The sequence below is a fragment of the Tenebrio molitor genome, chromosome 7 (assembly GCF_963966145.1).
Source record: "Tenebrio molitor chromosome 7, icTenMoli1.1, whole genome shotgun sequence".
NCBI classification, from domain to species: domain Eukaryota; kingdom Metazoa; phylum Arthropoda; class Insecta; order Coleoptera; family Tenebrionidae; genus Tenebrio; species Tenebrio molitor.
In genome coordinates, this window is record NC_091052.1 from 16,747,221 (window position 1) to 16,763,472 (window position 16,252).

General features: G+C 37.4%; 1 protein-coding gene across 1 annotated transcript; it reads left to right on the forward strand.

The window, feature by feature from the left end:
* Window positions 1-177: 177 nt before the first annotated feature.
* On the forward strand, window positions 178-15,972 carry LOC138135095 (lachesin-like). Its single transcript, XM_069053742.1, has 10 exons — window positions 178-284; window positions 9,600-9,697; window positions 12,710-12,917; window positions 13,564-13,722; window positions 13,777-13,905; window positions 15,047-15,184; window positions 15,251-15,400; window positions 15,452-15,502; window positions 15,558-15,611; window positions 15,673-15,972. The coding sequence occupies exons 1-10, from the start codon at window positions 197-199 to the stop codon at window positions 15,792-15,794; spliced, it is 1,197 nt and encodes a 398-aa protein (XP_068909843.1). The 5' UTR covers window positions 178-196; the 3' UTR covers window positions 15,795-15,972.
* The last annotated feature ends 280 nt before the right edge of the window (window positions 15,973-16,252 follow it).

Below are 16,252 nucleotides of genomic sequence, written 5' to 3' on the forward strand. Positions count from 1 at the left end.
CCGGCGCCAAGGACCCGGATTTTAGGACACGGAGCGATCACGCGAGCGCTTCCCTTGCCCGGATCCAAATGAGTGTGTAAGTTATTCCGCAAGAAATCAAAACATAAAGTTTTGCGCAGGCGTCCGTGGTGGTAAGGCACGAGCGTCGGGACGGCGGCGTCAGTCGACATGCTGCAGGAGGTCAACGCTAACCCCTATGGCCGAGACACGTATCGATGTGATACTCGGAGTATCTACGGTTCTAGTGCTCTTGCTCCTGCACACCGTGTCGGGGAAACTTTTGGGTATGATTTTGATAGAAATCTAGCACATAAAAATTATTTCTTGCACGAGCCTGGAAAAGTTGTTTAGTTTAATAAGAATTTGTTCGTCGATGTCATGCGACTAACTCCTCTTCGTCGCGTGCGAAATGGGTCCCAAATTATTTACTTTCCCCCAAAAAAAGTATTATCAAGGGTCGTACAAATTATCGCGTTATTAACGTAATTGTTCCGGTAGGGCTGGAATCAATTTTTCTTTGTCGAAATTTTGTCGCTGTCGGTAAGCGGCGGTTGCGGAAACTCTTCGGCATTATACGAAGACATTGTTTACCCAATTCGAGTAAAATACATGAGATATTTACGTTTCCCAAATAGGGGTATAGAGCAAATAAAAACGGTTTCATGTTTATTCAATGTCAACCTCATATAAATTGAAACTTTATGAGGATTTGCGTTATTGAATTTGAAATCATTTTTCGAGGAAAAATCTCATTTAATCGAGACTTCATCCGACTTCCTTTTTCATTGCACCCGGAAAAAAACCATTATTATTTTTGTCGCTTTGAAGTTTTAATTAAAATCACCAGAGAAAAAATGTTCGTTTCTTTGTGGCCACTCGTTCTCCTGCAGCCCTGTAAAATATCCACAAAAATTGAATTATCGTGTTTAGCAATAAAATAAAAACAACCTCTTCCATATTGTGCGCTTTACCAAAGCCGAAATAAATTAATTTCCGGGCTTTAAAGCGGTCAGTCCGTTCCGGATAAATAAAAATGTGAATTCAGGTCGAAACGAATCGTATCGACGATTCTATCAGATAATCCCGTCCTTCCTCTAAATATTTTAATGTCGCTTAATTATTTTGCCCGTCGGTGTGTTTATTAAATAGAAGTGAAGCGCGCCGTGGCTCTAACTGTAAATCATTTGACAAAGGCAACAAATTAGAGAGCACGATTGATAAAAGCAAATAAATTTAGGCGGAGGATGGTAAAGTTGGCGGAGCACGCGTCGATTTCTCTGAGTATTTAATTAAGACATACTTTATAATTAAATCTTTCTCCGGACGAAGCGATGAGGGTACTCTTCGCAATTAGAACGTCGCATCGCCGGAGGACGCGCGAAAGCTTCGCTCAGGAATCTGCGGTCAACCCTAAATTTCACAAAAAAAATTAATTAGACACTGTATCCAGATTAAAATCAATTAAACCGAGTTAATTATTATTTCACGCAACGGGAGTGGACGCGTCTGTTTAAGGGATTCCACGCCTTCAGCGTTTTACATGGTTTCAATTATTCACGGTACTTAAACAGGATAGACCCATGAAAGCTTAAAACTTCAACGTTGCACGAACTTTTTAAATATGGGATCCGACATTAAATATTTATGCCGTCAGGCAGACATAAACACAAACTTTAAAAGGAACAGAGCATCGCTGATCTTGATGCTCCAACTTTCCAGCTCGTGCCGTTAAATACTGAAAAATCACGAAAATTATTGCCTTCGTCTTGCTAATTCCGGCAATTTCTGACTCCGCTGGCAATTATTAAACGGATTAGATGCAAATGAAGTCACTTGATGAACGTAAACATGTTTGGAGAACGCACTCAGCGGAGCGTCCAACTGAAAGAATCAAATGGCGGAGGCGCCGGGTTTAAACTGTTTCCGCCAGTTTCGATCTCTCTGATATCTTAATTACAACCAGACTTAACCTGTAATTAATTTCACAAAATGTTACAAATATAAATCTCTGTAGGTGCTGTACCGTACAGCAAAGGAACACTCTGCGGATTCGCCAGCGATCAAATAAAAGTAGTTAGAAGTGTTGGAGTGTCTCGTGGGCTACGACCTTGGAAATATCAGCGCGCGGGCGGAGCGATAAACCAGTGAGAAATCTCTAAATGAAAACTGAAAATGTCGACTCCTTCAGTGACGCGTTAAATGTCAAAAGAACGAAACTAACGTATGAGTATGTTTTTCGGTCGGTCTGTAGCGTCTAATTGAGACCCATATTCGTCTTTTGCGCAGATGACTCATAACCCATGAGAAAATCCAACTGGTGCTTCATAATTTTCTTTTCAGAAATATACTGAATTGATTTTAAATTGGTGGTAGTTGGCGAAAAGTTACTGGTCGAATAAATTTAGTAAAATTTTAATTTTTAAAGCGTGATTGAATTTTTGTTTCATTTAAAAATTAATAAAAACAACAAAACGTGGTAAAATTTATTCAAGCGAATGAATATTTAACCAACATCGAGACGCCGCAGCGAAACTGTGTTCTCCTGGGTTCTGAGGCGTGTGGGTCGTTTTGTTATTAAAAATATCGCACGCGGAATTTATTGAATTCAGATAACAACAAGAGCTTTCTTATTTATTCAGGAGGCTCAGCAAACATGCGTCAAATCTCTTAGTTATTTTTTGCAGATAATGGAGTTTTGTTCGTTTCCTGAAAAAGGAAAACCGTGTCACAGTTTTTATATTCGGTTTTAAATAATGTAAATCAAAGTAGTATTTCATTCCGTGTATCTGTGCCGGAGCGAAATGCCGCTTAACAGATTTCGCGATAACAGCTGAAATTACGGTCCGAAAAATGTCAACTATTTGAATATACATATGGTACACATAGTAGTAAGGTGCATTTAAAAAAGGAAATAAATCCGGGCACCTCGTCGCCTCTTATCGCTATTAAAATGGTTAATCCGGGATTCCGGGCGAATTTCAGCGACATGCAATATGAGACTAGGTCAGTTTGGAGAGTTTTTCAGGACGAGGAGGTATAAATGAATGCTGGGGCTAGGAGTGGAGAGTTTACTTGAAAACAAAGTTATTAAGGGAGTGTAACAATGGAATTGAAATAGTAATGCTAAGGTGAGATCCCGAAGGATCGTTCCTCTTATAACAAGGTTCGTAACAACAAAGCAATAAGTCAAAGGAGCCCCTATTGTGTTCCATTTAAATTAAAGGCAAAATCCAAACCACGGCAGCGCAGTTTTTAATCTCGACTGCAATTTTACTTTCCCGAGAGTCTCATTAGCAATGCAAAGAGGCTAATAACAGAGAATATGTTGTAATTGGAGATACTTTAGTCTGTATTTAACCTGCGGCGGATCTCTACTAGATTTTATAAGCAAGGAAGTCGTTTGCGTTTCGTCCAATTTAAACTGATTTAATCCGTCGCGTCCTGTCTTTATATAACGGAATTAACTACGGTAACTGATAATGCCTTCGCGGTCACGTGCTTCCTATTAACTATGATGACGTTCGATTCGTATTGTCACCATTTTAGGGGTGGAAGGAGCTGATTTTCCGGACCTGTCACACTAATGTATAAATCGAGGCAGACCATCCGATCAGAACAGATTACATCTTTGACATGTTTACCATTAGTTTAACTAGTATTCCGATCAATACGGTCGCTTTTGTGGTATGAAAGTGTATCGAGAATATACACACGTTCACCAATATCACTCAAAACATGTTTGTTTGAACTGAGGTATAAGATTGGAACTCGATAATGTTTCAATACAAATTTTATTCCGTAAAAGGGCTGCATAATAGTAACGTTATAGACTTCAAAACACATTACGCTCACTTGTTCACAATCAACAATCTTCAGTAAACAATCGTAAGTAAAGCTTCTATTGTTTTGTCAATTCAAAATACGAGGGTTGGGAAAAAATCACGTCAATTTTGTCAGGACACTATCCTTCGACAATCGACAATGTAACTTTTAACTCAACTGTGAATTAATAGTATTTTACAGTAGAAGTCCGTTAGGATAGCCTTTACTGCCGAGCCAGAGATTTTGTGAGACGAGCTCGCAGAGCGAGTCGAATAATACTGGCGAGGCAGTAAAAGTCCTAACGGACGTGTATTGTACAATAGTTTTTGTAATATCTCCACGATTCGTTCACAATTGTCTTTTTGAAATACATTTTTTTCAATGCCATCGAAAAACCGAATGATTAATAAGTGTGCGGAGGACGTCGTCATGTCAACCGTTGTTTGTGAAAAAAAATTGTTTCAATGTTGTTTGTCAGATTTGTTCAACGCTTAACTTTCCGTTGAAAATAAATGCAAAATCCCTGCAAAATCGCGCTTGTGTTAAAATTGTGAAGCATCATCTTCGATCTCGTCTACATCTGCTAGTGGCATACGGATTTCGATTAATTCAAGGTGTGTCCCATAACATTAAACATTAATTATTGTACCAATTGTAAAAAAGTTGAAAAATAAAGTTTAGATCTACGTTGCTATAGTTATTTGCTATAGTTATTTAGTCATTCATAACGGCCGCTCCCGCTCATAACGGACACCCTTAACGGACTCCGGCCGTTATGAGGTTGTTTACAAATAGTCCGGAAAGCCACTTTTCACAACTAGATATTACAAAAAATAATTAAAACAAACTGAAGATACAGTAAAAATGATATTTTATCTACTACCTAATGTTTAATATCACACATGTTATGATATATCTTTGGAGTGCTTTTCTAATTTATTTCAATAGTACATCCTTCAACGACCGCATAATGATGCCTATTATTCAAGAGGATGAAAATTCCAACACGAGCCGGAGGCGAGTGAATAATAACCATTATCCTCGAGTTGAAAACTATCCTTTCTCCACGACTATATCAAGAAAAAACAATCTTTGAAAATGTAATTTATGTGATTTTTAATATTTGACAATTAAAATTGTGCCTCATTCAGCGGTTGATGCGCGATCCGCGATTTACTGTTTACAAACGCATCCGACTGACGATCTTCCCGTGATAGAATGAAAATACGAGGGATGTGATTAGCCGACGGCCGTGGATTTCAGTATATTCTATCACGCTCCCCAATACAGCATTGAATATTTTTACATTAATGTTACTACATATTGGCTGAAAGTTGTCATGTTTCTCTGCAATACATTAACGTGTAATGCACTTTTTGTGTGGAGTGTAAAAGAAAAATTTTACTGTAAAAGTTTATTCGAAACTTATTCAATAGCTCATATTAATAAAGAGGTAGCATTTGCTTTTGCTAGCAATTTTTCTAGCCTTTGCTAGCACACATATGAACAAAAGGAAATGCTCCCTCTTTATTAATATCAGCCATTGTGTCAAATAAGTTATATTTTCTCTCGCGAACTCCGCTGAATACAAAAAGACGCAACTGGAGCAATAATACTTAATATAGACTAAAAAGATTACGCAAAGCTTCTGTGAAAAATAATTATTATTTTGGAACAGTCAACAATATCTTAATTCAATAAAATATACACAAAAAAAAACAATTATACCTTTGAACTTACACAAAGGTAATCATGAGCCCGGTGAAATTGAAAATGCAACCCACCATACATTTGGAGCCTAAAGCTGGATATTTACCGCGTCTATATCCAGCTTTACGTTCCAAATGTATTGTGGGTTGCATTTTAATTCCGTCGGGTTCATAATTACTCGTGAATCACCTTGTATACATTATTGCAAATACGAAACGATCAGTCTTATTGTACTATTTCGTGTTTTTGATAGTTATTTATGCAACGTATGTATAAAACAATAGGTACTTTCTTTTTTAGAGAGAACTTTATACATACGAGCGAGTTAGTATTGTAATTTCATGTGGAAAACAGTGTTTTAAGCCCAAGTCGTATATCGTCGGCTTTCTTTAAAAACCGTGTAAGTCCTAATTTCTAGAATTTTAGATTTTCAACTGCTATTAAAATCTCGTATGTCGGCAATGTCGCCTCTGTCGTTGAATTTAAAAACCGTGGAAGAATAAGCGCCAATAAAATAGAAATTGAAACAGTTTTATGTGTCTCCTGAAAAATTTTGCTAATTTGACATACACGGTTTTTAAAGAAAGCCGACGATATGTACAGTTGGTTGCAAAAAAAAACCGGAAACGAAAATTTTCCGAATGTAAATTTGGTTTTGTCCATTTGTCAATTAATTGTCTACTTGACAATATCTATCAAATAATTTTTTAAAATGTCATTAAATTTTGACGTTAATTCTCGTAAGAAGGTTTCACACTATGGAAAAATTGCAAAAACGTGTCAATTTTATTCTGACAGTTCCCGTTTTTTTTGCAACCAACTGTAGATATATAATTTTTGCAGCATCAACCGTGTAGGTAACATAAAATTATTCAAAAAAAATTTTCATTTTCAAAATATAAATTAGGTAGTATGTCATCGTCTTGAAGTGTGCATATTTACAATAATTTGTATAAAATGAGTAAAAAAAGTAAGTTACGTATCAAAATAAGAGAAGTGTACTAAAGTGTGAAATAAAGTTCCCCAAACTGTAAAATAAGGAACTCTTTCTAAATTTTCACGTCAAAATAGTTATTTACATTAATGCGGTATGCTACATTTTACAGATTGAAACACGGTAAAATGATAAATAGTTTGGTTAGTGTGTAAAAATCAAGAAACCGTAGCTATTCGAAATGTGTAAACATGTCATTTAGAGTTGAGGAGCCCAAAACATTTATTTCAATACCAGTGATGAGGAAAAATCACATTTTGTTTTTGATCTGGCTGGAATTACTGATGATACTACATTTTTTGCGGCCTCTTGCTGTTAAACTCACTGCAAAACTTTAAGGTTTAAATATATTGTTTTTTATTTAAAAAAATCTAGAACGAAGCACGCTATAAAATGCCATTTTGTGTAACTTGTATGATTTTGAAGAAGATCTCACTCGTTGCACAAAATGATATATTTCCAAACAAGTTAGACAAATCGCTATTATTTCACTTGTGAAAAAAAGATCCACTTTAGACTCACGATATGAATTAAAAAACTACATACTTTTTTAGTGGTGATGCAAAAACAAGCTTATAATTTTATCAAGCCTAGTAACGATAATTTATTAACTTTTCATCATGATGATGCCGTAAAGATTTTTTTCATACCTACCAAATATTTCATGTGTATACAAAGTGGGAACGTGAAAATTTAATTGCAGCATATCCACATAAATAAACGGACACAGATAGCTAATCTGGACGTCCTATAATTAAATTATTATAACGTTTTACCTGTTGACCATTGTGATATAATTCCCAATTTCTTTTTTTTTGCTTTAGTAATAACGTTTAAAACTTGTAAAATTTTTGATGTTTATATTTTTGCTAATTACTAAAATTATTATTTTACATTTAATTAATTCATAATAGGAAAAGAAAAACAATTAATTAAAGATCAAAATAAAGTCAAAAAATATTTCCGGTTTATGAACGTTCAAAGTCGAACAGGATATGGGTACAGGGCAAGACTAGGTACTTCTATTTAATATACATCAGACAATGTGCTATGAGCAACATATCTGGCAATCGCGTACACTACAGAAACAATTAAATGGGGTTCCGTCCAAGAAAGTGATAAAGTGATGTTCACAGAGATACTGTTAAACTAACAGACTGTATCCAGTCTAACGCAACACCTCCAACTTCTTAATAGCGAAGTTTTGCAGTATATAGTCTTTCTATTTAGTTCTTCTTTGAATTCTTGCGTTAGAAAATAACTATCGTAATATCCGTAATATCAGATAAAGGTTTAAATAATACGTATATTCTTTGTACAGGGTTATTCTTATTACAAACATCGTAGTTGGCTGGCCATTAATTCTAGGGGTGCCGCTTTATATAAATTCTTACATGACAGATTTCCGGTGGTAAAAACTACCGCCAATACCGCCACCTGCGGTACTAGTTTGTCTGTTACGAGGCTATAAAGCGGCCCATCCAACATTTATTTGGTTTTCTACGCCAACTACGATGCTAGAAACATTATAATACCCCTGTAAAAATAATATACGTATTAGATGAGCTATTTCACCTATTAAAAACACGACTTACGATACTATATTTTAAGTATAAGAAAATTTTGACCCCGAAAAACTTCTTATAGTTTGTCCAGCGAGAGATTGGTTTACATAAAAATCACTAAATTCTGCGCAGAGATAGTAGTATACCTAGCGCGCGTAAAATTTGAAATAGGAATGTATATCCTTCAAACAGTAACATTTTTTGCCCTGAAATTAATGCTTTAATTAATGTATTCTAGTGCATTTTGTATTGTTGGGTTACAAGCCTATAATTTAAAGTCTCCCAATCTCTCGCTGGACGAAGTATAGGAGCTGCTTAAATTCTTGACCAATTATTCTAGTTACTGTAAATTGTAACAACTTTCCCTATAATTCACATTTTTTTCTCACAAAATTTTAATGACATTTTTGAATTGATTGCAAATCTGAAAATAGAATGTCAATTACAATTTAAAACATTCACATTTACATTTTATGGTATGTATTTGTATTTCACGTATGACACTCTGATTGTGTTTCGAGCCTGTGTTATATGCCAACAGACTGAATATTTTAACAAAATATTAAAATGATAGATATATGTATTTGTCAAAATTTTAACAGCTGGATTAGATTGCATTTTTGACATTTCTATTATTTTTTACTATCTGATTTTTAATAAAAAATATCAACGCATTAACTAATCCCAAATTAACTGTCGTCCAACCATAATTTCTTTGTTTAGATTTAAATATCATGAAAGCTCCAAAAAATATTTGCAAAAAAGATTGAACACTGAAGTGGTACACCGGGAAAGGGTAGAGTAAAAACACTTCACTAGTTTCAGAACAATTTCGAAGAAATTTGAAATGAAAATTTGTCCTCTCAGAAATGATTTTTCCAAGCAGTCGACGCAATTTGCAGAGTAACATTCTGAAAGTGTTCTCGAAAGTTGTAAGTGCTAGTCATTATCATGGTATGTACAGTTGAATTACCTGGCTTTGACGTCTTTTGCACTTCTCAAAGTTAAGCGGCTTTAAAGACGCCAATTAATTTTCTTCCATTATAGTCGTAACGTTTGATTGTTAAAATATCTCATATCGAATGCCGTGCAGGCGGACCCTGCAAATTTCGTTATTGTAATTTATCCAAATGAAAGCTCGGTGGCCGTAAGAAGCATCACCTTTGCCTTTTCCCTCAATAATAAGTTTGTTTGTTTCTTCCCTCTCTAGGTAAATCTCACCGTGGGAAACAATAAATTCGTTAAGCTGATTAGCAGTGAGTATCGCAGTCGGCTCCGGGTTCCCATTCGCAATTGAGAGCTAATCCGAATGAACTGCTCAAGTAGATACTGCTTTAAATAATAGGTTCTCTCTAATGCGCTTTAAGATACCACTTATATTTATATTCAAAGTTAATTTCATCACTGAATTTATTTGGCACGATATGAACGAAGCTCGCCGCTTAAAAAAGCTCAACCCTTATTAAAGTAATTTGATCGTTCTTATTTATCTTTTTCTCTTGTTGCAGAAAACCCCAAATTTAGTCAACCCATCCCTAATAACACCGTCGCCGTGGGGCGCGAAGCCATCTTAGCCTGCTTCGTCGAAAATCTCGGCTCTTATAAGGTACAGTATACTTCGAAGGCGCTGTCTTGTAATTAAAATCACGACCGTTCGCCTAGTCGATATTAAATGCTCTTGGCACGAAAGCACCGAACAGAAATGTTTGGAGAAACAATGCACCCTCAAGATATTTACACAGCGTTGAACGGGATTGATCAAGAATTGACAAAAAAATTAATAATGAATGACGGGACAACGGTAAAAGCTTGCCCTTTAGTGGTCCAAGTGTAAATGCACCATCGGGGACTCGATGACTCAACTGAGTTTACGTCTTTGGTAATAACAAAGTTGGCTATAATGGACCAGTTCCTGTGGACAGACGACAGGGAGATACGTATCCATAACTTCAGTTCCCGTCTGGTTTCCTCTGCGTTATTATCCTCCCGTGATGGTCACAACTGACGTTTCCGCTCTCTGCAGTTACATATTGTGAATAAGAGTGCGCCAAGTTTATTGTCCCCCACTAGTTAGAACTAGTCTGGAGAGTATACAACGACTGATGGAGACTCGATGAAAATTTAACTCTTGCAAGGAACTGGAGTTTTCTCACTTACCACTTTCATGATTCTTATTTCCAAAGAGAAACTACTTCTGACGACGGTATCAGTTGGGACTGCATTTCACATATAGCGACAAAAAAAGCTTGGCACATGAAATGCGCAGAAGAGGAAACGAGAGATACGTAGATACGCTACAGTCAATGAAACTTGAAGTGTTTTATTCTGTTTTTCGCATATTTATACACGATCTAGACACCTCAACACATAACAAACAAGTGCGCCCCGCTAGTGGGGGGGATTTCAGTCCACTACGCATCCATTAGCCATGTGCCAAGCTGTTTCTGTCGAGCTTGTACGTTAATTTGCTAACCGAGCATCGTGGCCAAGCGCTTAGCGTGGCGCTTTGCATTCGGGAGGTACCGGGTTCAAATCCCGGGGCCGCCGGGCTAATCTGATGTGGTTTTTTTCAACACATCTTGATATGCTGGGTCAGTATTCACCCCTCAGTACGTACCACATTACTTCCGCACCCATCCTTACCGTACGCATCCCGAATCGTGGGTGAAAAGGTGTTGGAGAGCCTCAGCAGCCCGCTCTTGCTCGGGGGAACGAAAAATTGCACGTTAGTTTGCTAAAAGGTGGGTTTTGATTCGGATGCAGCTATTATGTTCGAGCCAGTTAACGCTAACTGAAGTCCTTTAGAATTGCACTGGAACCTACCTGTGTCGTATTATTTCCGGTCAGCCGATCTAGTTGTATCGCACAGTCGGCATTGTTCGAACCTGGTATGCAGAATATTAACTTGATGTCATGCACAAGAGGGGTAGTTGTTATTATGGCCGGATAAGTTGTAAAGCTGAACGCCGCATAAATCATTGTGAATTTTTCATTACTAACTTTTTCAGAGGCACTTTTAATGGACGGTTATAAATTCAGATAACAATTTCAAAAGGTTTTCTTTTTAATAAAGAAATGGAAACGGGCGACGACGACGCAACTTTTCCCAATCGCGGAGATTAAAAATGCATCCATTTGACGCTCGTTTTATATCCCTGTCGCTAACATGGAAATCGCAGCCAAATTTATTTTAATCGGAGCACCATTTCAAACTAAAACAAGCAAACATTATCATCCGGATTGCTCCCTTTGGTTTTGCCTGGCACGACCCAGTTCCTGCGGGATCTGCATCAGGATCTCTATCATACAGGAGGTAACCACTTTGATTTCATCGTCGTTCGAAGCTTTGTGGCATGCAAACCGCTCCGAGTCGTGATGAAATTTTTTGAATTTTCCATCGATTGGACATTTTTTGGGTTGTTGACGTTATTGATTTCCGACCACCTACACATCAACGACGGGCTTTGTTTAATGCCACTGTTTGCATATTTTTTGTACCGGAATCGTAATTATCCTGTGCAGCTTATTGACACCTGGACCGCACAATTTCGCTCGTTGCAATTCAGGATTTCGCTCCATTACTTTGAAATTACTGCAGAAACAAACTCGCCCCGCTAATTGGGTGAACATTAAAGTTTGTGTTTGATCGGAAAATGCACCGCGAACTGGGTTTGTCTTACATTTAATATTTATCAACTTCAACTTCGGCTTTGACTCCATGAATGTTTTTTTCTTCTGGAGTGAAAACTTTTCGGTGAACAAGCGCCCACGTAAAAACGCACACTTTCTGGACAGGGTGGTTGTTGAAAGGGTGTAATTCGATATTTTCGTCCAGATATTTGTTCCGATAAATTTTAAATTTCTTCGAGTCGAACCGCGCGCATTCTTTAAGAAAACTTTGCCAAGTCGACGGAAGCGATCAAATTTTCGAGCCCGGGGGCAACAACTCAACTTTTTTTAATCAATCCGTCTTTCTACGTTTCAGCTTTTGTCTCGTAATGAAGATTTACCAGAATTAAACGGATTTCACAGCACGTATCGATTCACGTTTCTATATTTCAGTAGCGTGACTAGAGTTGGAGTACTTTTGCCAGTTCCTAAGGTAAACTCTGTAATTACAACAATTAACAAAACAAGTTGAGTGATTAAAAATAAATTATGAGACAAAAGAGCTGAAAATGTGAACGAGTAATTACCTGGCCCGTTTAAGATTTAATAAAATAATTGGGACAAGGGAGGGAAAGTTTATTAAAAATTTCATACAAAGTGCGAGACGTAATATGCGGAAACCGCCCCAATTTTCATACGGCACGACGTGGCATGTGTTGGCTTTCTTTCTTCTTTCACTACAATATGGGTTTATATTTAAATTACGCATTGTGATATTTTACGGGGCAACCCTACGAGCCCTTCATTCTCCAGTCTTTATTAATACCACCCTTAAAATGTCATACGTATGTAGTAATATTATTTAATCGCGTTAGAAAATGTCACAACGGCATTATTAAATTTCTGTTGGGGCGACTTTACAACGTCACAAAACGAATTTTACGACCCCTACAATTACGTTATAATTGTCATCAAGTTCTTTGTGCTACTTGGCTAATTTTTGTTGCAGGTAGCTTGGCTAAGGGTGGACACTCAGACCATTCTTACTATACACAATCACGTGGTCACAAAGAATCACCGGATTGGGGTGACGCACAGCGAACTCAAGACTTGGTATCTTCACATAAAAGAAGTGAGGGAGTCCGACAGGGGTTGGTATATGTGTCAAATCAACACCGACCCCATGAAGAGTCAGATATGTTATTTGGACGTCGTAGGTGAGACTGGAGCTTAAATTTACGAAAACGGGAAGAACTCTAACGAGGCTGATTTAAAATTTGTGTCTTGTTAGCGGAGCTTTCGGCGACATGTGTAGAGACAAAATAATAAGAAACTGTACAAAGTTCAAATTCAGTTAAGAAAGACTGGAGCAATAAAACAATGCGAACATAAATAAAAGCAGTCTTGATGTAAAAAGCAAACAAGATGAAATTGTTTTTTTTTTTTTGAAGACTTGTACAATATACATTTTTATTTTAGTTTGTCAAATTAGTTTTTCGTGTTTGAGCTAAATTTGGATCCGAAGCTCCGACATCTAAAACATTTAGATCCCGAACCCTCGTCCTTGGCGCCTCGAAAATGGAAACAAAAATCCAATACCCGCCACCAAATAAAATCCTTATCTCATCCTTCAAAGTTTTAAAATAAAGGGTGCAGCGGTCCGATCACGATCGTTTCAGGATATGTAACTTTAGCCGTTTTTTCTCCAAGAGTATTTGCCTTTGTCGGCTTTAGACTATATATCTTGTCCGGGAGACGTTCGTTCGCCTAGTCCGGGGGCTTCAACAATCACAATTGACGTTCTCAAAGCAACGTGATTTATTTTTGCCGTATTACATGAAAAACTCCGGATTTTAATTTCAGTGTCGCCGGATATTTTAGACTTTCCGACCAGCGCAGACATCGTTGTGGACGAAGGGGCCGACGTGACTCTGCGATGTGTCGCCCGAGGCTCACCGGAACCGTCAATTTTATGGAAACGTGAAGACGGACAACTCATACCGTCACGTAGGGGACCAGACGGTGAGTAAATTTTCCGCCAATCGTGCGACAACACGCGTCATGTTTTTATCGCAGCGGCGAGCGCCAGCGGCCCCACTCTCAACATATCCAAGATTAAGAGGGAGCATATGGGGCCCTATCTCTGCATCGCATCCAACGGAGTCCCTCCTTCCGTCAGCAAGAGAATCATGGTAGTTGTACAGTGTAAGTAACACACCCATAAAATACGTGCAAAGTACACTTTTATTTCGAATTGTTCTATTCACGGGGGAAGAGGACTCATTTAAGATTCTAGCAGCGGAGCTTTAAATTTTAATGAAAGAAAACTTTTGACTACAACTAATTTTAACTTAATCTCAAAACTCAAGCACTTGGCTGATGCCGTTACAAAACAAATCAATTTTTAATTCTCCGTTAGGAGCTCTTCTTGTACAAATTCAATACGAATCAGGTATCGGGTGTTCATTTAATTTCTCATCAAAGTAGGCGTTGAAGAGTCGATTGTGAACGCACCACGGATTGCAGATCACGGATCAGCTGTCTAAATCTAACCTCACTTTTGCGTTGTTTGAGTTTTTAATCTGCAGCAAGAAGACTAGAATAAGGAGACCAAGCTTCGAATGACAGCCATGTAATGGAGTGTGCCGATACACGTCGCCCGCGAGGCGGCGCTGTCAGCGCATAGTTGGATAGCTGTGAATTTTTGATCAAAGTCGCGCAGAAATCGTCAACTATTGTCGGTCAATTTTATAAATTCACAACAAAGAACACCAGCCCCGAATTCTTTGAAAGTGAATAAATACCGCACTGGTCTTCTTTTTTGAAAGTGTGCAAAATTGAACGAGAAAAGTTGATTTTTCAATCCAACTATGCAATGCCATGTTGATTCCGTAAGCGACGTATTTCGCTCTTGCCCTGCAGCGGCGTGGTGCGTTCGCAATCGACTCAAGGCCAACTTTGATGAGAAATTTAAATGAATATAAATGAATGATCAGATGTTATAGATCACATTAATTTGGGTGTATCAAGGTCAGAGTTAATTTCTCTAAAATATGTATGGGCGCAACAAGTAGCCAACTCTTAATTCTAGAGTGAATCCTTTGGAATCGTTTGAATTTTTCATTAAGCTTTTGGTCTTGTTTTTAATTTAGAATTCAGTTTGATGTGTTCGGTGTGACCGCAGCTCGAAAGTTAGTGAGTTGTAAATGTTTAATGCAATCAAAGGAATATTATTATCCTGTTTTGAAATAATGATCTTGTTTATGGGGAAAAGTTTGGGGATCAATAAATATAAACTTTTCGAATGGGGTACGCAGCGGTGTCATTAAAATTCTGTTTGTGACAGTTCCTCCGTCGGTGTGGATTCGGTACCAGTTAGTGGGAGCATACGACGACCAACAGATCACCCTCGAATGTCATTCGGAAGCATATCCCAAATCCATCAACTACTGGACTAGAGATAATGGAGATATCATTCCGCACAGTACGTTTCGTGCTGATAGAATAATTGAAGTATCGTGATTGTGCTGTCAACGTGATTTTTTCGCAGGTAGTAAATATGTGCCCGAGATTATAGAAGACGGATACAAGGTGCACATGAAATTGAGCCTGAACCATTTGGGACCACAAGACTACGGCATATACAAATGCATATCAAAAAATTCCTTGGGTGATATGGAAGGAACAATAAATATTTATAGTGAGCGTTTGATTGTTTATTGATTTTGTCTGTGAATTGTGTCGTTTCCAGGAATTTCTAATCCCGCGCTGAAAAACAGTTCGCTCCATTTCAAAAGCAAAGGTATCAATATTGTATCAGTTTTTTTAACTATTCGGAAAATGTGTACTACTTTCAGGTTCGAGAAAGGAGGCGAATGATGTAACTTATCAAATAGGTTCCACTGAGAAAGGTAACAATCGAGTAAATATTTTAGTTCGGCGGAAAGTTTATTTCATTTTATTATGTTCCAGACCGCGCCGACTTGCTATTTCTTGGAGATGAATTTTACAGTTGCGCTCATCAACCTAGCGTCTCGCAACTGCTTACGGTTCTGTGGTTACGTGTGCTTCTATACCGCATAAAATTCATTTAATAATGTGTATTCCAATAAGGCAGTTTTAGAACGAAGACGAAATGTATGTAGAGTTGAATGTTACCAACAAACGTTAAAAATTAACCCGCTGAAAGTTTCACCATATAAGGGACTTAGAAGTAAGGGCTATTTTTGTACGCTTATTTTAGCATAGGTGGTAATAAAACTTTTATAACAACACGTTTCAAAACTTTAACCCTACCTCAGCCGGACCCGAATCGAATACATTTTTAATTAGCAGATTGAATTATCTTTTTTTACTCTCGCTAAGTGCCAACGTATTTCTAACCGGAAATTTATCATTTCGCTAAACCCCAATAAACTCGACCTTTTTATTTCACCATTATACCTTTCTTTTTTTAACGATTCTAAAGAACTCCTAATATATCAAGAGATACAAATCTAATTTTATCACATCCCAATTAATTTAATCAAAAGTAGTCGATTTTGTTTAAACT